This window comes from Ochlerotatus camptorhynchus, unplaced genomic scaffold (genome assembly GCF_037179485.1).
Source record: "Ochlerotatus camptorhynchus isolate MF236.1 unplaced genomic scaffold, CSIRO-AGI_Acam_v1.1 ptg000340l, whole genome shotgun sequence".
Taxonomy (NCBI): domain Eukaryota; kingdom Metazoa; phylum Arthropoda; class Insecta; order Diptera; family Culicidae; genus Ochlerotatus; species Ochlerotatus camptorhynchus.
In genome coordinates this window covers 177857-201172 of record NW_027040828.1, presented here as the reverse complement: position 1 = coordinate 201172, position 23316 = coordinate 177857, and the positions used below count along the sequence as shown (strand labels likewise).

General features: G+C 39.4%; 2 protein-coding genes across 2 annotated transcripts; one reads left to right on the top strand and one right to left on the bottom strand.

Moving 5' to 3' along the window:
* The first annotated feature begins 3537 nt into the window (after positions 1-3537).
* LOC135708894 (flexible cuticle protein 12-like) lies at positions 3538-4223 on the top strand. Its single transcript, XM_065231076.1, has 3 exons — positions 3538-3663; positions 3733-3851; positions 3924-4223. Exons 1-3 carry the CDS (start codon positions 3655-3657, stop codon positions 4108-4110), a joined length of 315 nt encoding a protein of 104 aa, XP_065087148.1. The 5' UTR covers positions 3538-3654; the 3' UTR covers positions 4111-4223.
* A 13268-nt stretch (positions 4224-17491) lies between these two features.
* Positions 17492-18001, bottom strand: LOC135708893 (larval cuticle protein 65Ag1-like). Its single transcript, XM_065231074.1, has one exon. The coding sequence runs from the start codon at positions 17919-17921 to the stop codon at positions 17610-17612; it is 312 nt and encodes a 103-aa protein (XP_065087146.1). The 5' UTR covers positions 17922-18001; the 3' UTR covers positions 17492-17609.
* Positions 18002-23316: the final 5315 nt, after the last annotated feature.

Genomic DNA, 23316 nt, shown 5'->3' with positions numbered 1-23316 from the left:
TAGCAGCCGCCCAGGCTGGAAGTCTTTCACGTTGGCCCTTTGCACCGCTGGTGGTGCACAGGACCCTTAAGTAAGTAAGTTACATCACCAGAGCTAGCAGTTTTTCGACGTTTTGTTGAACATTGCTGATCCCCTCAGCATTTGGCAGCTGTTGGGTGTATCGCTCTCCAGTTATCGTCTCCTGTTGTTGGTCCACGGTTGTTTCGTTGGGGTTGGTTTTCCCCATTCCGTTTTGATCCATTTCGTGATCGTGCTCGGTTGTTTCTACGGCACTCGTAGTTGTTGGAATGATTGTGATGCTGGTCGATGGGGCCATGAGGGGGTATCTGGTGAAACGGAGGAGACAATTTGCTGGCTTGGTCGTTCGAGCGTGTTGCCTATTGTATACGTCTCGTTGGTGGAGAAGAACCCCGGGAACGGAGGTGTTGGAACCAGTGGAGCTTCTTTGTTCAACACAGCTGCAAAAGTGGCCAGTGATGAGCCAGTGATTGCTCCTTGTGTGCTTGGACCTGGACCGTTTGATGCTTGCGCTCGTTTCAAGTGGCTTTTGAGGTTAACTTTTTGTCCCAGCAGTTTTTTTTTTTTTTTTTCGACGCATGTACTGCCTGGATGAGACTGATTCTGGCAATGTCGACACGTTTGAGGCTGGTTTCGATAAGTCACCAAAGTTTGTTCTCCTTGGATGGTGATGAATGATCTGATGTGTCACCGCAAGTTCATCTTGACGACCCAAACTCCTGAAGCGGTCCCTTTGCCGACAAAGTTTTCGCTCCAGCTTTGCTCTTTGGTGCTCAATACATCGCCGAACTGCTTTAAAAGGCAGCAATCATTTCGTACTTCGTCACGTTTTCAGACAGGTCATGGACTTTAATTTCCACACCCCCATCATCCATCTGAAGTCGCACCTTGTACAGCTTTTTGTTCACCTCCGGCTCATGTCGTTCGTCATGATGAATCACCGTGTCCTGGGCTGTTTTTAGGTCAATGCACTTGACATTCACGCAGTTTTGTGCGTGGTTGGTCGAGTCGTAACCCGAGAGTTTGATACACAAACAAGTGTAGTTCTTCGAACCATGGACGCTTTGGGAAGGTGGATAGGAGTACCTTGAAGGTATTTTAATGAGTTCTCACAGATGTCATTGTCGCAGGGTAGTGCATACGATATGCGGACAGCGAGATTGTCGTCAGTAATTGACGCTAAGATTTTTCTCACACCGAAGTGTGGAAAGAGTGAAACCGAAAACTATTTAACACGGAGCTCGATTACAGAACGTCTGGTCGTGGCGAGAGCTTGAACCTAACTGTACTCATTCAAAGTTTCATATTCAAAGAACTAAATTCGACAGTGAGCATGCATAAGGGCCTATACGCGATGATCGATTCTCTTCGTCGATTTTCTCCTTTGTTAATAACTCGCTAGATTTAACGTTTCTCGGTACGTTTGGTGTTACTTTTGATAGCTAATACAGCCTGTTACTACTCTGCATTGAACACATTCTTGAAAATTGTTTCGCTTAGCTGTAGCAATGCAAAGAGAAAATCGATGAAGATATCGATCATCGCGTATTCGCCCTTATGCATGCTCACTGTCGAATTGTTTGAGTTTCATCCATTTTTTTCTACATTCATGGAGCATTATCAAAGTAACCCCAAATCAAAATACTGAAGTTCGGTCACAAAACTAACAAAATAGTGCAAATGCTTGTATTTCCGTTTAACACATTACTAACAAATCAACTCTTGGATCCTTACTTGTTTAAAAAATATAAAATTTTAAAAACATTCATTGCTGTCAAAAATCTTTAGAATATACTTTAAAAAACTATATCGATAGGATTTTTTCTACGAATCTGTTAAAATTAAAGCTTTGCACGAATGTGCAACTGTTGCTATGATAATTAAAATTATCATAGATTGTCTGCGAAAAGCGATTTCCTTAACACGGATGTCAAAAGTTGAATTCCATCCGGTCTCACCAAACGGTGTTTATTCAATCACCCCGTGGTGAGTGATGGCGTTCTCCAGTACACAAACGAAAGGCTGCCTGCAAGCAGCGAGCTGCAGCCCACATGAGCATCCATAGAGGAAGAAGAAGCCGCATCGCTATTGATCGGAATCAGTAGCTCTTCGTAAGTAGCAGTGAGCCATGTCAAGCGCGTCATACTAAAGAGTATAAATAGAGAGAAACCCGCTCGAATTCCTTGCTATTCCTACACAAATCACCAGCTCCTGCTGTAGTTAATAAATAATATATATTATATAAGACCACGTACTCCTACGTCACCATTGCTGTAGGGCTGTCCCATTGCTGTAGGGCCCCTGAACCGCTTAGTCCCAGAAGGGAACCAGCCTAAGCCCAAAGCTGATGATCTTAATCCAACGGCAGCTCCTGGGGCACTTATTTTTCCGGGTCCCAGGGCGTTTATGCGTGGGGAAGCTTTCGGATAGTTGGTTAAGACTTCCCCACAACAATTGCCGAGATTCGGCAAATAAAATTAAGTGTGTAGATTTTTCCCCTCCAATTTATGTTTGGTCAATCAAACACAAATGTCGATATTACAGCGCTTGCAGAATAAAATAATACGTCTGATTTTGAGATGAAATAGGGTTCAAAAATTATTGATATTTAATTCTATTTAAAAAAAAAGTAGAAACTCAACATTAGTCAAGTATTTATTAAGTGTATTTTGAAAATTGGCAACCTCAGAGGAGCAGGCCAAATTGAAATTCTCACTCGCCTCTAAAGAGGGAGACAACGTCTTGATTTTCTTTTTTTTTCGAAAATAGTAATCTTCAGAATTATTATTATCCCGAAATAACCCATGTTGGAACCAACTTACGCCAATTCCATTATGCCACGTTGACTTAATTTGTGTAATCTTCCCATAGTGTGGTCTCTATTAGGCACACAATCGAGCGAACAACTATAGAAAGGGCATCTCATCCCGCGCCGTTTCGACACAGCTCAATCACGAGCGTCAATAATATTGCAAACTTAACTCATCCTCGGCGTGTGGTCTTATCTTCATACATTTATTTTCGTCGTGCAGCCGGCGGATTTGCCACATGAGTAATGTTCAATTTAAGTCAAGTTTAATGAAACCAGTTTCTGTCTCTCTCTCTCTCTCTCTGCTTTCCACATCCCCTCGATGCACAGGAAAGTGCAAAAGCTAAAGTGTGGCATCCATGTCATCTGACTCGGGAAGGTGAGGCGTCTCCCAGAATTGAATTGCATCTCGTCGCACGCATCCTCAAGGATGCGTGTATGATTGCATTTTGAAGCCATATTAAATGCGCCGTTTGATTGCCGTTCGTTGAAAGTGGATCTGAAGTCGGTGTATTTTACACGTGCGATATCCTCGGATCGGAAGATGTATAGACCAGTCAGGGTGCATCAATTACAGCAGGTGTTGTCGCGTGATGTAACAGTGAGTTAATCCGCACCCTATGTGTGTGTGTGTGCGTGATTATCGAGGGGGGTTTGGAGAAGGGTGGAGTCAATTGAAAAATCTTTCGATTGCTTTCTTTACGCAGCGCACGTTGCAGTGGATTCTTCTATAAAAGTGGATGTCATCTGATTTTTGCTTAGTAGATTGAAGCAGCTCTCCGGTGTACGGTTGGAATAGGTTCTAGTGCAAATTAAAGTTATCAGAAATGAATCGGGTATTGCTGAAATGGAGGAACGGTAGTGATGTGGATTGCGGAAACTTGACAAATTCTATTCTATTGCAGATAGTTGTGTTCGTTGCTCTGTTGGCCGCTGTCCTAGCAGCTCCTGCGGACGATTCGGCAAATGCTCAAATTTTGAAGTACGACAGTGAAAATATCGGTATCGATGGATATAGGTTCGAGTAAGTGATTTTTTTTTTAGAAATTGGAGGAGCGCATATTCAAACATGTACACTCGTTGACTCATTTGACAGATTCGAAACCAGTGATGGCACAGCTCGACAGGAGCAGGCCGAGCTGCGAAACGCCGGAACTGATCAGGAGGCATTAGTGGTGCGTGGATCGTATTCCTACATAGGCCCGGACGGAACGCAGTACGTGATCAACTATGTGGCAGACGAAAACGGATTCCAACCGGAGGGAGCTCACATCCCAAAGTAGATCTCCTAGCGGACACATAGAATAAGTATACTAGCAATATCGATTAGAGATGGACACCAAAAATTTAGCATCCCAACTGAACACGAAATAGCACTTTAAATAAAAATCATTAAGCTGTAAAAACGCAGCGTTGTAATCCGTCAAAGTGCTAAGTATCACATTTATTACGCGCGAAATCGCTTCGATAATCAACAGCTAATAATCTCGATCCGGTGTATCAGATGACATGGCGCTTTGGTGGGCAAGACAAGATTGGCAAGCGGCATAAGATTGATGGTCATCATTTAGTTTTTAATAACTTCTTCCCAGAAAGGTGCTACTTTTACGGACTGAACGGGTATGCCTCGGTTTAAATAACATGTTTATAGCTTAATTTCTACAAGCTGTCAATTATTATATATTCTTAAGAGGGTCAGCAAAATCTCTCGTTTGCAGATTTGAATTTTGTAAAGTTCTTAGGGCATCTTTTATTGCGAATTTATGCATCATTTGGACCAAGCTAAATTATGTAGATCAAGCCAAAATAAACCTTGATCGGTATTTCTCCGACATAGAGCAAACATCAAATTAAAGGTTTGATGATATGTCGTCAACCTGGGAGTTCTCAGGGAAAGTTTTTAGGACTTCTTGGAAGTATGTATGCATAGTACTTAGCGGAGGAGTCTATAGAACTTTCAGAGCAGTTTATAGGACTTCTTGGAGATACCCACATGGCTTTTGAAGGGTGGTATAAGTTGTCACGAGGTTAAACCTCTTTTAACGCAGCAATTGACGCTACCGGAACTTCTGCTCCATAGCTTGTAATATACAGGGTGACTGGTAGTTCGTGTTACACCCGAAAGGAGGTGACAGTAGACCACATTTGCAGCAAAAAATTGTACTGCAAGGTAGGTCCAAAAATCATTCCTTACTGAATTATCTATTTATCTATTATCTATTTATTTTACATTGCCGAGCAACACTACCACCTTTTGCTCGGGCACTCGCAAATATTACCAAAGCTCACCAAGGAGTAAGCATTGCTTGGCTACTATGATCAATCTTTGTTTACTATACCCTCTATTAAATTGGCGCCACAGACTTACTTTTTTTTTATCTAGTTCGTTTATTTGTAAGGCTCAATCGCGTTAGCTTTACGGAGCCGATAATTCATTGTTCTTTGTTTGTAACAAAATTCACTTAATTCTATGTCTAGTAGAAGTTGGGCCGGATACTCGCGGCTTACTCGAGGTTGGAGGGGTACATTGTCGAAGGATAGGAAAAGGGGAGGAGCTTGGGAGTAGGGTATCGTTGTCTCATCAGAGCGTTTTCGCCAGTATGAACGGTAGTGTGGTTCTAGATTCGTCTGGAGTTCGACCGGCTATTGTGACCAGTGGGCGACGATGAGGCTCATCGAGACGGGGGACAAGACAAACAAAAACTAATAAAGAGATACAAAAGACAAACGAATTAAATTCTTATACTAGACATTTGCAGAAACACATAAATCGACTGCATGTAGCAGAGATCGCGGGTACCCAACACGTCTCTGATAGGGATATAGGGTTGTCTTCCTTGGTCCTCGAGGGTATTCAAAAGTCGCTCTCTAGCGGCGTCATTATCCGTACATTGCCAAACTGCGTGATCGATGTCGTCGTAACCGTTTCCACACCGACATATGTTGCTGTCCACGAGATTTAGTCTATTGAGATGAGCATCTAGCGAGTAGTGGTTGGACATAAGTCTACTCATCACGCGAATAAAGTCACGACTTAAGCCCAAGCCTTTAAACCACGCTCTCGAAGAAACATTAGGAATAATTGAATGTAACCACCGTCCAAGATTTCCATTGTCCCAATCGGTTTTCCAACTCGAAAGGGTACTCTGACGCACTAAATGGTAAAATTCATCGTGTGAAATTTGCCTGTCATAAAATTCGCCTTCCTGCGCGCCCACCTTTGCGAGAGAGTCCGCCTTCTCATTGCCTGGGATTGAGCAATGTGAGGGGACCCATACAAAATGATCTTTCGACCAGCACACACATCTGCTCCCTTACCTTTGAAAGGAAATAAGATGAGTGCCTACCTTGTTTCATCGACCGAATAGCCTCAATCGAACTGAGACTATCCGTGAAGATGAAGTTATGGTCTGCGGGCATGTTGGAAATCATCCCCAATGCGAAGTTGATTGCTGCCAGCTCAGCAACAAAAACGGAACAAGGTTCCTGAAGTTTGCGGAAGGCGCTAGAGTTTTCATTGAAGACACCGAAGCCAGTGGATCCATTGAGACGGGACCCGTCTGTAAAATATCTTTTCATGCAATTGACTTGTTGGTACTTTTCAGTAAAAATACGCGGAATAATAATAGGTCGAAGTTGATCGGGAATCCCATGAGTTGCTTGTTTCATGGTCAGATCATATTCAATTGAGGAACTGCGATTGGTGAAGTGAGCACGGTCTGGAGTGTAACAAGGAAGACACATATCTGACGATATGTAGTGGTGGTAGATTCTCATAAATCGAGATTGTGTATTCAGCCCAAAAATTTCTTCAAAATTTTCAATTATAAGTGTGTTCGTCACTCCGCATTTGATTAGTATTCTGAGAGAGAGCTCCCAGAAACGGTTCTGGAGGGGTGTTACTCCTGCCAGAACCTCGAGACTCATGTTATGCACACTTTCGAGTAAACACTACCAGTTTAGTTTTCTGCGGCGAGAATTGGATCCCTAGATTCCTAGCCCAAGAAGATAAGTTATCTAAGGAACTTTGCAATGGTCCTTGCAAGTCCACGGCATGTGGACCTCTTACGGAAACCACACCGTCATCTGCAAGTTGTCTTAGCGTGCATTGTTCTGCCAAACAGTTGTCGATATCTTTGACATAAAAGTTATAAAGAAGAGGGCTGAGACATGAGCCTTGAGGCAGGCCCATATAGCTAATTCTGGATGTTCCAAGGTAAAAGTTCATTTGCTTTTCTGACAACAAATTGTACAAGAAATTATTTAAAATTCCGGAAAGTCCACATCTGTGCAGATTGTCTGACAGAATTTCAATGGAAACTGAATCAAAAGCCCCCTTAATGTCCAAGAATACTGAAGCCAATAGCTCCTTGTGTGCAAATGCCAGTTGAATATCTGTGGAAAGCAGCGCTAGACAATCGTTTGTTCCTTTGCTCTTGCGGAACCCAAACTGTGTATTTGATAGCAAGTTATTTGTTTCGACCCACTGATCGAGTCTCAGAAGGATCATTTTCTCCAACAATTTCCTAATGCACGAAAGCATAGCAATCGGACGGTATGAGTTATGGTCAGACGCTGGTTTGCCCGGTTTTCGAATGGCTTTTACTTTGACCTGTCTCCATTCAGGCGGTATAATGTTGTTTTCTAGTAAGGAATTGAATAAGTCTAGCAAGCGTCTTTAAGCGATATCTGAGAGAATACAGACTTACTTTGGGATGGATTTGATAAGGTTCTAACCGTTTAATGTCACATTTATTTAAAATTAATAGAAACGTAAGTGGAGGTACTTTTGAATTCCCGAGCAAAATGAGGCACTTTGAATCTGTAGAAAAATAATTGTTCAATAACTTGGTAAGGAATGATTTTTCGACCTACCTTGCTAAACAATTTTTTGCTGAAGTAATGAAATTGGGTTGCTAGCGGAATGCTTAAATAAAACAGCGAAAAAGGTTATCTTCCACCTATTTCCACTCAAAAAATTTTGGTATATATGACTGATACGTATTTCGACTTCAATGTGAATTCTTTATCAGTGTCATTCCCACTAAAGGATTATCAACATCTAAGGGGGAGTACTCATCTGTGATCTTGACATTCTTCTTATTGATAATCCTTTAGTGGGAATGACACTGATGAAGGCTGCACATTGTAGTCGAAATACGTATCTGTCATAGATACCAAAATTAATTAAGTGGAATTAAATGGAAGATAACCTTGTTTGCTGTTTTCTATAATTTTTTGCTGCAAATGTGGTCTACTTTCACCTCCTTTCGGGTGTAACACGAATTACCAGTCACCCTGTATGTTTGTTAATTTCATCTTGTTTCTCAAAATAGAAGTCCCAAAAGGTGAGTTAAGTTTGTCGATTACGCCAAAACCCGTATATTTTAATCTTATCAAAGATCTCGTTCGAAAAACATTAGTTAGTATCAATTACCCATTATCACTTTAGGCCCTCTGGAGCTCATCCAACGGCCCGAGGGCCACATGTGGAATGCTTTCAGTTTGTTTTTTGCTATTCTTCGAGATTCGCAAGAAACTATCCTCCGTATTAGAGTTTACCTTAGAATCCCTATACAACAATTATCCGATTGAGATGAACTTGGATTTCATCAGAATTGTTTTGGAGCTTTTTACAGGAAGTCCTTGGTCCCTGCGCTTTGGTCAGATAGCGTATAGTCGTATATGGCGTCGTTGTGTCAATTTGGTCGTGGTACGTTTCGAGTATGAGAGAGTGATTGCAGTTTGATCAAAAGTTCCTGAGTAAAATGCGAGGAATTTTCGATGTCTGGACGTGTTTGTCGTACAGAAACATTTTTATTTGATTTTATGTGGTGGATGGGTTTCGGACGTGAACGGGTATATGGACGAAAATATTAAGTTTACGTTAGGATAACGTTGAAAAATTTAGAAATGTATTTTTGTATTTTGAGCTTTATCTCTATACATTCTTAGGTGTTTCTTAGAAGATTATCATGTTGGTGTACGCTGATTCAAAAAGGAAATGGTATTAACATTGAGCTGTCCATAGTTGGGCGTTGTTGAACATGTGGTACTTGCACAACATTTCATGCGAGTACCAAAGTAACCATATAAGCACTAAACAACTTTTAATGTAGGTTCAAAGTGAAAAAATGTCACTGAGATATGGTTAGTTGGGTATTCAGATGACTATTACTTTAAAAAAACTAATCCTGGTTGTATCTCTTTTTCGTTTGCATGTAACACTGTTTGATATTACTAACCGCACCGAGCCTTCATTCCGGGTGATGAGCGAACCTGAAGAAGAAGAAGATGACCATGAACTCCTTCTTGGAACGAGTGTATTGTTGATGAACCTGGTGTACGATTCAAGATTGGTTTCTGTAATGATAAGTATCATGATCTTCATCGAAATGTAAGTATTATTGACAATAATCATAACAATCAACTCGTATATACATTCAAATACATATATAAAAGGGAAAGGATGGTCCAAAAGGGCACCCGATTGAAGCGATTTGGACGGGGAGAGTGGGAATACCAACTCCTTGTTGATAACATTTCGTGGATAAAGGACGGGCTCTTCTCTCCACTCATTGGGGCATCTTCCTTTTTGACCAATTGCTGGAAGGAGATTCTTTATTGTTCCGTAGATGCGTATAGGCGACTTTGCCTATCGATCTACCCAATCCGTTGTTGGCCCTTCATACAGCGACATGTTGAGGACAATCAGAGGTTATTAAGCTTGATCAAGACAAACAGATAAGAGAGCCCACTGCTGTCGGACTTAGTTTCCGTGATACAATGGGTGGTAAACCACTATCATATCATCATATCATTTTTACAGGAAGTCCTTGGTTACTTTGTCAGAATTTCGTTGGAATTTTTATCAGAATTTTTTCTTTTTCATTCTCAGAATTATTTTCCCTTTTTCTAAAAATTTCTCTCGAATTTGCCATTAAATATCGTTATGATTTGTCTCATACCAATTTGTCGTTATAATTCAGTTGAATTCTCCTCAATTCAACCATGACACTATCTTCAGCTGTTGGAATACTGAACTGCCAAGAAACTCAACTCAAAATTATAGCTAATTAACTTCACCTAGACACTATCGAGAGTGTTAAATTCCGCCTAGAATTCTTTTGAAATCGAATCAACTTCAGATTCAGATTCCTTTCGAATCCTTATCACATTTTTTTTAATATTGATATCAGAGTTTTTGAAAAGGTTTTATCTGCATTGTTTTGGGACTCTTGTTTAGATTGACTTACTAATTGTGGTGTTTTGGATTTTTATATGAATTATCCGCTCAATTTTATCTAGATGAACGCATCATTTTGACGGTACTAATGGATATTTTGGTCGCTATTGAAAATTTGGTCGATTGCTAAATTTATGTATGGGCCCCCAAATTAGGGGCATTTAGGCCGACATTACATCCATTTCCCTTATATATTAAATCAGTGAAAAAGTTCGATAGGTTTAAATTCAGAGGCAATTTAAGAGTTCTGTTTTTGATGTGCTCTGTCGACAATCGGTAATTATTTTAATTACCATAGCGACAGTTGCACATTCGTGTAATTTTCAAAATATACTTTTTGAATATTGATAGGCTTAATTTCAGCAGATTCGTAGAAAAATTTCCTATCGATTGGTGTATTCAGCATTAAAATCCATCATCTTTGGAGACCTTTTGAAAATTGATAAAGTGTTCATTTTAGCAGATTCGTAGATGACATTCCAATCGAATGTTTAGAATTAATATCCATCCGCTACTGACACAGTTATAAGTGGTCAAAACCTGACCACTTTTCGTAACATGGTCCATTTTGGTTTTTTTTAAATTGCACCTCCAATATGTTGCCAAAAGACGTAATCCTACGTCACAAATTGAAAATCGACCGTTTTACTGGAATTACTCAAACTTCATACATACTCTGCTAATAAAGTCCAAAGCTATTCTGATAAATCAATAAATAGTTGTTCAACTCCTAGCCAAGATTTCAAAAAACTATCTACTCACAATCTTTCAAAAAACTGCCCATTCGGGTGTACGCTCAATTTTGAGGTACACTGTGTGTACATTACCATAGGCATTCAGGATCAATATCGAAAACATCAAAAACATTCAGTTAAGTTTAAAAAACTTCAGGAAAGTTCCAGTAGAACTGCAGATAAGGTCAGAACTGAGGTTCACAGGTCTTAAAGAGTAAATTCCGAGAATTTCAGGACAACTCCATGAACTTCCCGAAGGTTTCGTGAACTTAGATGAAGATCAAAAAACTCGCGACAGCTCCATTTACTTCAAGAAAATTTCAGAAACTATAACTAAAAACCACCACTGTTAGCATCTACAATCAAACACAAGAACTTTTCAGATGTTCCAAGAACTAAGCCATCATATTTACAAGTTTCCATGAACGTCAGGAAAGTTGCGGCAACTTAAATAAAATAAATGAAAAACTTTATGTTAGAACTATTAATATCAGGAAAAAAATACGCGGGTCTTCAAGACTTTCGGATAATTTTTCGGAAAATTCAAGAATTTAGAGGAAGAGTCAAAAACTTCACATTAGTTCCGAGATCTTCAAGAACATTCAGAACTACGGTGAAGTTTTAAGATCTTTAAGGGTAATCTCCGATAGCTTTAGGGCAGTTCCATAGAATTCAGGGTAATTTCTAGAAAAATGAATTAACATCAAAGAGCTTCAGGGCAGTTCCATTTATTTAAGAAAAACTTGCAGGTACTTTACAAAAGTTTCTGAAACTTCAGATGAGTTAAAATATCCTATCTTCAGAGAACTCCGGGCACTTCTACGATTATCAGGAAAATTGCAGGAACCTAAAGTTCAAAGAACTTCAGGTAGATTTCGATAACTCTAGGGCGGTACCATTAAATTCAGGGAAATAGCGAGAACCTTCCAGAAGCTTCAAATATTAAAAATAGTCCCGAGAACATTTGGGAAGTTTGGAAAACTAAAGAGAAACATTAGGAAATTTCTCATAAATTGTGAGAAATTCAGGGAAATCCAGAAAACGATTGAGAAGTTTAGAGACTTTAGGAAAGTTGCATTTATTTCAGGCAACTCCAGGCATCAGCGATATCATCAGAAGAGTATCAGGGTGGGTGTAGGAAGAAGTTCCAAAGAATAAAAAAAAAGAATAAAATGCCAACGATTTTGGGGAAGTTTCATGAACAGACTGCGGTATTATAATGGAACTTCTGTAAAATTTCAGGAATTTCAGGGAAGCTGCAGAACTTCAAGGTGTTTCCATCAACTTTTAAGAAGTTCTATGAACTTATGGGATATCAAGAAATCTCTTGAAAAGTGCAGGGAGATGAGGAAAATTGTGGAAACTTTAAATAAGCTTCAAGAATCTCATTGAAGCTATAGTTCTAGAGATCTGCATGGATGCTCAAAGATCTTAAAAACAGTCGCACTAACTTCACTAAAGTCACGGCTTTCGATGAAATTTCTAAAAATCTAAAAAGGCTAGTTTCTGTAAATTTAAGGATTTTGGTTTTTTAAGAAGTTCCGATTATTTCAGGGAGGTCAAGAGAACTCCTTAAAAGTTTAAAATTTTCAGATATACTTTGCAGCCTTACAGAAGTCCAGATATTTTCAGAGCAGTTCAAAGATTTGCATGACAGCCATCCTCAACTAGGATAAACTGAAAGGCAGCTGAACAATGTGTACAAATTTAATGCATGTCATCCATTTGGACAAGTCAGCCAATCCTACAAAATCATTAAGTTACTACGAACTACAGGATTTGTTATTCCTGTGGATTCATGGTATTGCAGGTCTTCGTCCATCTTGGTTAGTACCTTAATGATCATCAAGTTTTCAACGTCGAATTATCCGCTCTCACATCTTCGAAAACTACGAAATGGACACTGGATTCAAATTCCAATATTTTTCATTGTTCAGCAAAATCATGGCACACTGAAATTCAAATCTTATCATGTGCCGTAAATTATGCCCCTTGTGCATGGTACGAAGGGTGCTGGAATAGTTTATTTCAATTTCATAAGTATTGAATGTTTTTTTTAGAGATTTGGCCTACAACTTTTGTCAGTTCCAATTTCTACAAAGCATTTTTTAATTATTCAAACCAAAAATGAGAATTATTCGTATCCAGGCTACGAATTTCCAGGCTGTACAGCTGTACAGGCTGTACGAAAAAAAATCCAGGTTGTATAGCAATTGGAGTAGGTGGACACATTTATTTAAATTCCGTTTTAAATTTTCATAACTCTACAAGGAGGCCAATTGCTGTTGCTGCAGCTCCACTTGGTTATTTGAGTGAAATCATTCCTTTTTTATTAATTTATACAGTAACCCCTCTCTATCGTTAGGACGTCAATTCAGCTTATCGTTTACCAAAACGAACCCTGCTGCAAACCCTACCCTCTTATCCAACATCCCAGTGATTCCTCGTGGAAGTGCAGAGGATTTCTCGGCTTCCATCAAAGCGAGTGTCACGTCAACACATTCCTACCCATTCCTTTCTTGACCTGCGTTCGGGCGCGGCCAGCGCTGGTATTGCCTTATTTTGAGATCACCAGTTTTTACACACTGAGGATGATTACTAGTCCCAAGCGTCGTCTATTGGTTCTCTGTGTAAGTACTGATTTGGCAATAACAGAGTAGCAACCGTGGGCGGTCAATCATGCTCATGCTCATGCTCTAATTTACTGTCGACATACTATCAATAAACTAGGGACTGTCCATGAGCTACGTTGGGAATTTTTGAGATATGTTAAACTTCTCTTCCTCCAGCGTAGATAATCGCTCATACATTTTTTGGAAACATATACCTTAGATACTTGCCAACTTAGGGAGCCTACTTGCTTGAAAATTAAAATGTTCATGATTATAGCCCTTCCTTCCAAACACGGTCACATTGAAATCAGTCGTAATTTTAAAAGAAAACGGCTTAGGAAATGCGTGACTAGTGTAAGAGCTGTTTACATCCGAAAAAAAACGTTTTTTTTAGGATTCAAGTAAATGTTTTCAGCTTCGTTTCTTAAACTAAAATGAATTATGACAGTTGCGCACATCATGTATCAACATTTTCCCTACTTAATAATGTTTATGGCCAAGGTTGACAGAATCCACCAATGTCCGTTATTACGATTGTTTTGCCTTGTCACTTCGAATGTTTTATGGCATGACACTTTGACAGTTTTACTTGGCTGCCATTTGACAAGCATTCAGTCTGAGCTTTCTTAAAGTCTGGAACGCGCAAAAATTGATCAACTTCAAATTGGTGTATTTCTGTTAAAAATGCATAAAAAAGCCTGAAATGCTGCATTTGGAGTGGAGTGTATATACAATGGTTGCTATGATGAGTTTTCATCGTTTGCTCTCCAGTTTTCAAAATGACGTTCAAGCAAGAGGAGCAGCGTGTCAAAATTTTGCTCGCGCAGCAAGAGAATCCGACGTTCTCCAAGTTGGCAGTTGCCAAGTTGGCAAAATTGCTGGATGTGGCCAAAGGGACCGTCACAAACGTTTTAAAAGAGTTCAGGGAGCGTCTGTCGACCGCCAGGAAGCCTGGAAGCGGCGGCAATCGCAATCCGGACGTGGCAGCGACGACGAAGAAGGTGGCGGTGAAATATAAGCGGAATCCTAACCTCTCCTTCCGGGACGTCGCTGGCAAGCTCAATGTCTCCCATACTACTGTGCAGCGGGCCAAGAAACGAGCTGGGTTGTCGACGTTTAAGAAGGTTAAGGTGGCGAACCGAGATTACAAACAAAACACGTCGGCAAAGGTGCGGTCCCGAAAGGTGCGGTCTCGTCTGGCAAGCCATATGCATGTGTGGCACGGGAACCATCAATCAAGAGATCTACACCCAGGAGTGCCTGTAAAAGCGGCAGCTACCATTCCTAAAGCAACATAATAGATCTGTGCTTTTCTTGCCGGACTTGGCGAGCTGCCACTATGGGAAAAAGGCAATCGAGTGGTACGATGCGAACAACGTGGTGGTGGTACCCAATGAGCACAACCCTCCCAACAGCCCAGAACTCCGCCCTTTCGGAAGGTATTGGGCCTTGGTCAAACGAAATCTCAAAAAACTAATAAATCCATGGAAAACGAGCAGCAGTTTAAATCTAACTGGCGTTGGGCGGCGAATAAGGTCGATGAGACCACTGTGCAAAATTTAATGGCAGGGGTTAAGCGGAAGGCACAGCAGTTTTGGCAAACCAAAAGAATTAACGAAAAAAAATTCCTTTAAATATATTAATTGAACTACCAAAAGAAAAATAAGAAGATTTTTGTGATATGACCGACCAATTTTTGTGCGTTCCAGTCTTTATTTCCCACCTTCCACTCTCTCCTTAAGTGCTTTCGCGGACAGCTCCAAATTATAATCTCATACTCTCCAGCGTGCTAACATACATTAGAGGTGAATAATGGAATAAATTAATTTGAAAAAATAAGTGAAAATAATTTATATATAATAGTTTGCTCCTTGAGGAAAAAAACTGCTCGCCATCCTGTAAGCAAGAGTTTATTTTTAATTTGCTTTTCAAAGCTGGTGTAAATTGAAACGTGAAAAACACTGTTTCAAAGATACATTGAGAAGTTAGAGAATGTCGGTTTAAGTTAACAAAAAAACAATAATTCTGATGGGAAACGTTGACTATTTGAAAATTTGAAATGTTATATAAACATTCACAGATTGATGTCCATGTAAAACACTTCGAAAATCAAAAAAGCTTCAACTTTTGAGGTTCAAGCACCGACGAGCCGACATATCAGCTCAAACAAGATAACTTTAAATTCTTGCCCAAGATGACATACTTAAAATACGATAAGATCTACCGCCATCTACTCATCCGATCGCATCGTATAATGAGCAAAGACACGAACACACGTTGAATTTTGATTGGCTTGGTTTGCGTCTCACCTCGTTTGACAGATCTGATCGCCCATTTGATAGTTCGAATCGCTCGTTTGAAAAATAGAATTGTGGACAAACGAAATGGTCGTATGGCATGTCGGTTCGTCGGTGGTTCAAGTTTTACATATGTTATGTGGTTTCAATCCATGTTCCCTTCCTATACAGCGTTACAGCAATAATGCGAAAGAGTGTGAAGCTTTTCACTTGACGATGCATAGACACGATAGCCCATACTCTGAAGACTCAATGGATTCAGGAAGATCCGGGTGTAACTTGATGGCCCTTGCATTTGCTTGACCACTGACCAAGCATCGTTAATTATTTTCTATTTATTTGATTTGTTTTCCGTATTGAGTAAGAAAGCTACCTACACCAAGGAGACAGCTCCCACACCTGGACCCTACCTATCGACCCATCAACTCATAGACCGGGGACAAACGGCTTTACTTCCCTGGAGCAGCCTTAATCACATTTTGCTTTATAAGAAAAGCCAATCAATTTCGATCAGCTGCTAGGAAACGCACAACAGGGTAACAATTTTTGATATTTCAAACTTGATATATCAAACTCATCTGTTGAGATCTCGGTAAAAAATATCGAATTATTTACTAATTTCTAAGTGCGTTGTACGCTGGGTAAATTCAAAGAAAGGTATGTGTCTGGTCTGTGCCATCCTGTTGGTCGATATTTAAAGGTATGCTTCGACAGCCCATGTTTTGATTCATCTTGAAGTTGGCAGCCACCATTGGGGCTTTTCCATTATTTTTTTATATTTTTGAATGCTAACGTAAAATCCAGTTGGATTTTCAGCGAACCCATCGTATAATAGAAAGTTTAATCACAGACTAACAGACATAACAATTGATTATTTCTCACTGTAAACCATCGTCGCTAAAACATTACCGCCATCTGTTAAGTCACTGTGGTGGATAGTACGTTGAACAGATGGCGGTAGTGAGTAAACGTCAAACGCAAGGGAATTGACAATCCGCGCCACAGGTGGTGGTACTACCAACTACGATTCTTTTAAATTGACCGTTAAATCACAGGAGTGGAACTTCGGATCAGAAAGTGGCTCCACTTGTCATTTGCGAACACTAGCGCACCTAGCGGTTGAAGGCATCTTCTGCCTGCAGTTAAGATAGGCAGCATGCTATGATAGTGTGAGTGCACATAGAAAACCCGTGTGGACCGCTACCACAACACATCGCTTGTTGAGCCGAAAAACGAACCACTTTTTGATTCACCGATTTGTTTGCACTGTCCCTTCTGTTCTGTGGTTAAATGCTTGTTCGATGAGCAACTTGCGAGTGCTATGTATGTTTGTCTGTGGTTTAATGCTATTAATCTCCTTAGCCAAATGCAAATTTCCACACCGTAGAGTCACATTCTATGTTTTCACTGAATGCGCACTCGAGAGCGCTCTCAAGTGCACTTTCAGTGAAAACACAGAGTGTGGCTCTGCGGTGCGGAAGTTATGAATTTTGATAGGGAGATTAATAGCACTAAACTGTCAATTTTAAGATGGAATAACTGAAAATTCAATTGGATTTAACGTAAGCATTCTATATAAAAAAAAGTAATGAAATAGTCGCAAAGAGCAATACATCCCTCAAATGTAAAAATTAGCGATTTCCATCTACCAAGTTGGAAAATTTAAGTTAATACATTAAGAGGGAAAATGTTAAGGACCATTTCTTAATTTTCTCTTCTTCCATTCCAACTTTAAGCCATCAATTTCAAGTAAAAGCTACATTATTTTGACAATGTGGTTGCGGCAACAATTTATTTAAACGGTTTTCGAAACAATTTTGTACATTTTTGTGAAGTTCGGTTGTTTTATCTACACTAATTTACAGAATGACTTCGGGTGTATGCATTGATGACTTATACCTTGGGCAGATGGGCACCTTCTGGCTGGAAACCGTTCTCATCGGCAACGTAGTTCACGGTGTAGACCTGTCCGTCAGCGGCGGTGTACGAGTAGCTTCCACGGACGACCAGAGCGACCACATCATCACCAAAGTTCTTCAGCTCAGCCTTCTCCTGGGCCTGGATTCCGTTGCTGGTGTCGTACTGGAAGCTGTATCCATCGGCGGAAACATCGCTGTCGTACTTCAGAACCTGAGCGTCCTTCTCATCGACGGGAGCGGCCAGAGCCAGGGCAATCAGAGCAGCGAAGGCAACGATGAACTTCATTTTGTGGGCTTTTTCTTTTGGATCACTTGGGATGCTACTTTGCGAGAGTTGATGATGTGACTGATGAATTCCAGAACCTTGCCAAAGCTTTTTATACGCACCATTTTGGGGGTTGCTCCATGATGAAAAATCGCAACCGACAAGAATACCACCGATCGTAGAACATCTTCAAAACCTGATGACATTATGTACCGATTCGATATACATGATCGAATCGAGTTCGAGTTTCTTCTGCCGGCTATATAAAATTCAAACTAATCAAATATAACTATCTTAGCACGGAGATGAGCTTATTTTTTCGGGGAAGGTATTGTCTCGAAATTTAGGAACTGGTTTGTTTTGCCACCCGGCAGGTAACACACACCTAAGGCAGTAGTCCGTTGGACTAAGTCGGTGCATTATAATTTTAGCTTATGACTTGGACGGCTTGAACGAGATCAACAGGATTTAATAAATTATTCATGGTGCTGCTTAATGTGTGACAATGTCCTTCACTGCTAGTCTGCGGCTGTGTGATGGCATGCTGTCAGAGGTTATTTTCGGTGCATGGTGATAAGAAACATCACACGGGATGGCATCTTGACCATACATTTTGACCATACAGTCAACTCTCCTTTTTTCCTCTGTTCGGGACATAAAATAACTGCGACTAGTAAATTGATCTATTGTAGTATATCCTGTGTCCTTAGTTTAATGCATGTCATATTACTCCATCACTCTTGAGAAATGATGAAGTATTCGGTTTTGATACAGTGGTCATTATTGCTTTCATCGCATGGAATCGATTGTAATTCAAAGGTCCCGCTATTTATACCCTTCGAAGAGTGAGAGCACCCTCCAAAGGCGCCCCCCTTTGTTAGTCGATGGATTGGAAACACTCCTATATTGGCCATGCTTCTATTCAAAATCATATTCATCGGAGTACACACACATATCGCTCACAAAACGCACGAATATTGTGATTCAATAGTCTTTCTGAGGTATAGCCAAAATATAAACTTATGACCAATACTGGTGCACTTACCCTACTCAGAGAGTTTCCGATACTGTTTTACAACATTTCCATTTCCAGCGCGGGCATAAAGCCGAACGTGTAAATTTGGCTGAAATCCCTTCGATCGGTTTTGGATTTTTCATCCTACTTCATCTATCCTTCGAGATTTCCTTTTCATAAATTTGGCTTTTATTCACTATGAGGATCAATCTTTTAAGTTCAATGTGTAAATAGTTTAATAGGGGATCTTACGAAACCGACTTTAAAAGCATAAAAAGCTGTTTGCTTTCATTTTAAACCTAATGGTTTTATGGTTGCTTTTATAATGATAGAACACGTTTAAAGAGTATTTTAACAAGAAATTGATAAATGGATTTTCATTTTTCTTTCGATGGCAGGCATTGGGAGAATAATATGGGAATCGGGATCAGGAACGACGGGGTTACGTTGAAATTATGGGGTTCCACGTGTTTTGTCGAGCTGGAATTTTATTTTTGACTTCGGTTTCGCGGCTTGTGGGCCATTTTCGATTAAGCTCCTCTGCCAATAGTGAAAAAGGAATGAAGAAGGCAGGACACGCTAAAAATCGTTTACCCAAATTCTAAATTCTTGAAATAAACATGCTTTTTAATTTAATGCGAACACAAATATTTTTGTTGATAACCACTTTTTATTGGAATTCAATGTAATTAGTTATTAATTGATTTTGATGCCGATACATTTGCTCGAATTGAGCACCCAGACTAGTTTCGTGCGAATCTACATTAATTAGGGTAATTTACGTATTCTCGTCAATCTAAGCAGCGTCCGAACTTCTATTAGCGATTTCTCAGCGTCACACACATACATGACAGGTTTGTTTGTTGACATTTATCTGCAGCTTGCTGTTCTACCAATTCCAATCGACAGAATTGATCAAAACGGGTTGAACATGTTTTTACAACGCTCCAAACTTCTCATGTGAGTGTGACTATTGTCGGCAGTCTCTTTTTCTTCGGCACCCTTTCCATTTGAACTGCGTGTTAACCAGCTGTTCTATTATCGGCAACTCGAAATCAGCCGTATTTTGTAGTGTGTATATTTAATTTAAAGAAAAATATGGCATAACAGGATTGCACAGTCGTAAAAATGTAATCAGATTGAAGCTGAAAAGGTAAGGAATCGGCTTAATACATTCAGCGAAGAGTTTTGATGGGAAAATACAGTGAAATTAACGTTTCAATTTCGGTTGCCGAAAATAGTCAATGGGTGCCGAAGCCATAATTTACCCTATATGTCATCGGATATTTGCCTTCCTTGCTAAAACCTCCATCATACAACCAGGCGGTCAAAAATATTTCTATCATTTTTTCACAATTTCTGCTATTATTCTTGCTTTGTTTCATCAATATAAGGTGTGCGTTATCACTTTTCAACATTTTCACGACCAACTTTTGAAAAGGGTCTAACTTTTGATTAATTAAAATTTAATTTTTACGATTTTATAACGGTAACAGTTTCAAGCTTGTTTTCAGAGAATAAAATCTATTGAACAAAGACAACCTACCATGGTTTTATTGGGGGAACACCGTAAGAAATAAAAAAAAAACTTTCTTTTTTGAAATATGTTTATTTTTTCCAACAAATCTTCTGTAAAAAAAATACAAAAAGCCATGATACAATAATCAAAATCGAATATGTTTCAACGAATTTCTTTTTATTCCTCTGTTACAATATCATCATGAACAAATTATTCTTCAATTTCATCGACTGCTTTCATAAGTTCCTCCAAGGCATTGAAGTTATTAGTATCGACTACTGAATCACTTACAGAATTTTCAAATATCATGAAACTTTTCACGATGTCGGGATAATCCAGGGATACTTTTTTCTGTCGTCTTTTTGCCATCCAAATGGAACTGATCAGTGGGTCCGATTCATTAATGGCACGAACAAAGACATCATGTAAATTTTCTACTCTTGATCGTTTTCTTGCATGATGGGTTCGATATTTTTTCAATTGTTTATGTTGACTTTCTGCTGCCTCTTCCGCTAATGAACCATGCTGGTGAATGTATGATTATTTCTCCGGCATGAGCAAGAACTTTATGCACGGTTGCAGGAATTTTGTACCAATCATACAATTTAAGATAGAACCTATATGTTTCCTTGCAATATGCATCAAATTTTTCGGGGTTTATTGGCTCTTGGCAGTTAATAGCAATTAATATATTCCGGAATCTGAAAATTAACTCTTCATCAATGTTCAGCACGGAGCTTAAAAGCTTGGGATTTCCAAATGCTCTTCGACAAACGTTTCCTGTAGTACTGGTACATGCTCCACCCGATCGTGGTTGATCTACTCTTACTCCAAGTTTTTCGTAAAGCTGTGTCGTCACATGTTTTTTTCTTTGTTCATATAGTTCTTTGAACGGTTTCGTTACCTTCCATTTTTTGATATCCATTCTGTATGCAATATGCAAAAGGCATTCGAAAAATCTTATCCAAGCATGAAGTGGAGATATGCCGTAATGCAAGGCTTCTTCGTTTGATATAAATCCTTCCTCGAATTTCTCTGCATCATTCATTACATTTGGTGTTGCCCCACATATTGGACAATTCTGCATCGACGAATTCTCAGTGATATACGTTAACACTTTTCCGTCTATCATACTGAGGACAAAATCAAAATCAACAAGTATAAACTTGTCGTTTGAGAGTTCAATTTTCACTGGCGTTAGATCACTCATTTCTTTTTCTACATCCTGTTTTGTAGCCAGAATAACTTCTTTACTCTCTTTAATAAATTCAAGGATGAATGGCCTACAAAATCGAATACTTTGAGGCATGGGATTAAACCACATAATTTCCTTTCGATCATTGTACATGAACAACTGAAGTGGTGTTAAAGTGGACGAAAATACATCTGAATCGTCCTGACATCCTTCTGGTAGCACTTGATGATATTGCGAATATCCAGTTGATCCGTCCATACCCCAGCTACATAGAAGAACCAGTTTCGTAGAAACTAGATCGTTGCTATCCATATACTCGTTGAGCTCTGCATCAATTATTTGGACGATTCGTTTCACTGTATTTTCCATCAGCGCCTGGAGTTTCACTCTTATTTTCAATGCACTTTCTTCGATGAATTCACTAGAAGGGGCGCATATTTTTTTCACTGCTCCGATCACGTAGTAAGGTGGAAATCTTGAAGGTGATTCACTATGTATTACTTCGTATTGAAATCTACTCAATCCAGCCTCGATAAGTACACTAAAAGCCTCTTCTGGTGACATCATTCCTCGTTGATCAGTTAGTTGAGCCAGCATGGTTTTAGAGCTTTTTTGGTTTTTTAAAATATGCCCAATAACTTTAACTAAATTAAAATCCTTTCGATTATAAGCGGTCCGTCTTGCAAATAACAAAGCTTTCTCGATGGTATCGAATTTTGGATCAACTGCTTCTTTATCGATGACGCGACGTTTTCCTCTTTCACTCAAATCCAAGAAAGGTTTTGAAGGTCGTCCACGTTTTGTTCCCGAGGCCGAGGTTGAGGCAACACATTGCTCCTGTTCGATGAATTCCTCGATGTCAAATTCTCCATCAAGCCAATTCCGAAAATACGACTCAAATTGCTCTTTCGTGCGATTAGCTTCATGCCATTTGTTTATGTATTTAGTAACGATTTTATGGATCTTTTCATCGAGACGTTTACGTTTTTCCACAGAGATGTTATAATTTTCACAAATGAATTCAATGGCTCTGTGAACATTGTCAGTATGGCTTAATTTTGCGTCTATTAGATTAATAATGGTTCTATTACCCATGCTCACACTTGGTCTCAACCGTAAATTTGAATTACACTGTAGTAGTTTAAATAAAAGCTACACAAAATACACTATGGCTTCAAATTGACACTACAGTAGGTTAAGTACAGACTTAGGTATAAATTAAACTCATCCGCGCACATGCGTAGGTACATACTTACGCATATGCTTCTATAATCGTCATAACGCAGGTACTTTCTTTAGAATAAAGCATAAACGAATGTAGTTTTACGTTCATCCAACAGTGAACTTTATGATAATGATGACTTCTTTTTGTACAAAAGCTTAAGCCCTTTTTAAAAGTTGGTCATGAAATATTAGAAAATGTTCTTTAACAATATATTTTGACTATACCAACCGAATATAACTCCAAAAGTTGCAAAATAATTGTTGAAAAAGTTTGTTTCCAAGCCGGCTCTTGTACAATTTGAAATCTCCCATAATAACCGAAAATCGCTTATATTTCCAATGGGGCAGGTTGGGGCAGGCAAACTCTTCAGTACTTGTTAGAGTACACTCAAAACTTCATCCAGAGCTGAGAATTAGCCTGGGAATGTGCGAGATTCGAAAGTTTGTGATCAATAAAGTTAAA

Coding starts and splice junctions, on each gene's coding strand:
- LOC135708894 (XM_065231076.1), top strand. Junction 3,852..3,923: donor ATCGATGGATATAGGTTCGA/GTAAGTGATTTT, acceptor CTCATTTGACAG/ATTCGAAACCAGTGATGGCA.
- LOC135708893 (XM_065231074.1), bottom strand. CDS start 17,921: ATGAAGTTCATCGTTGCCTTCGCTGCTCTGATTGCCCTGGCTCTGGCC.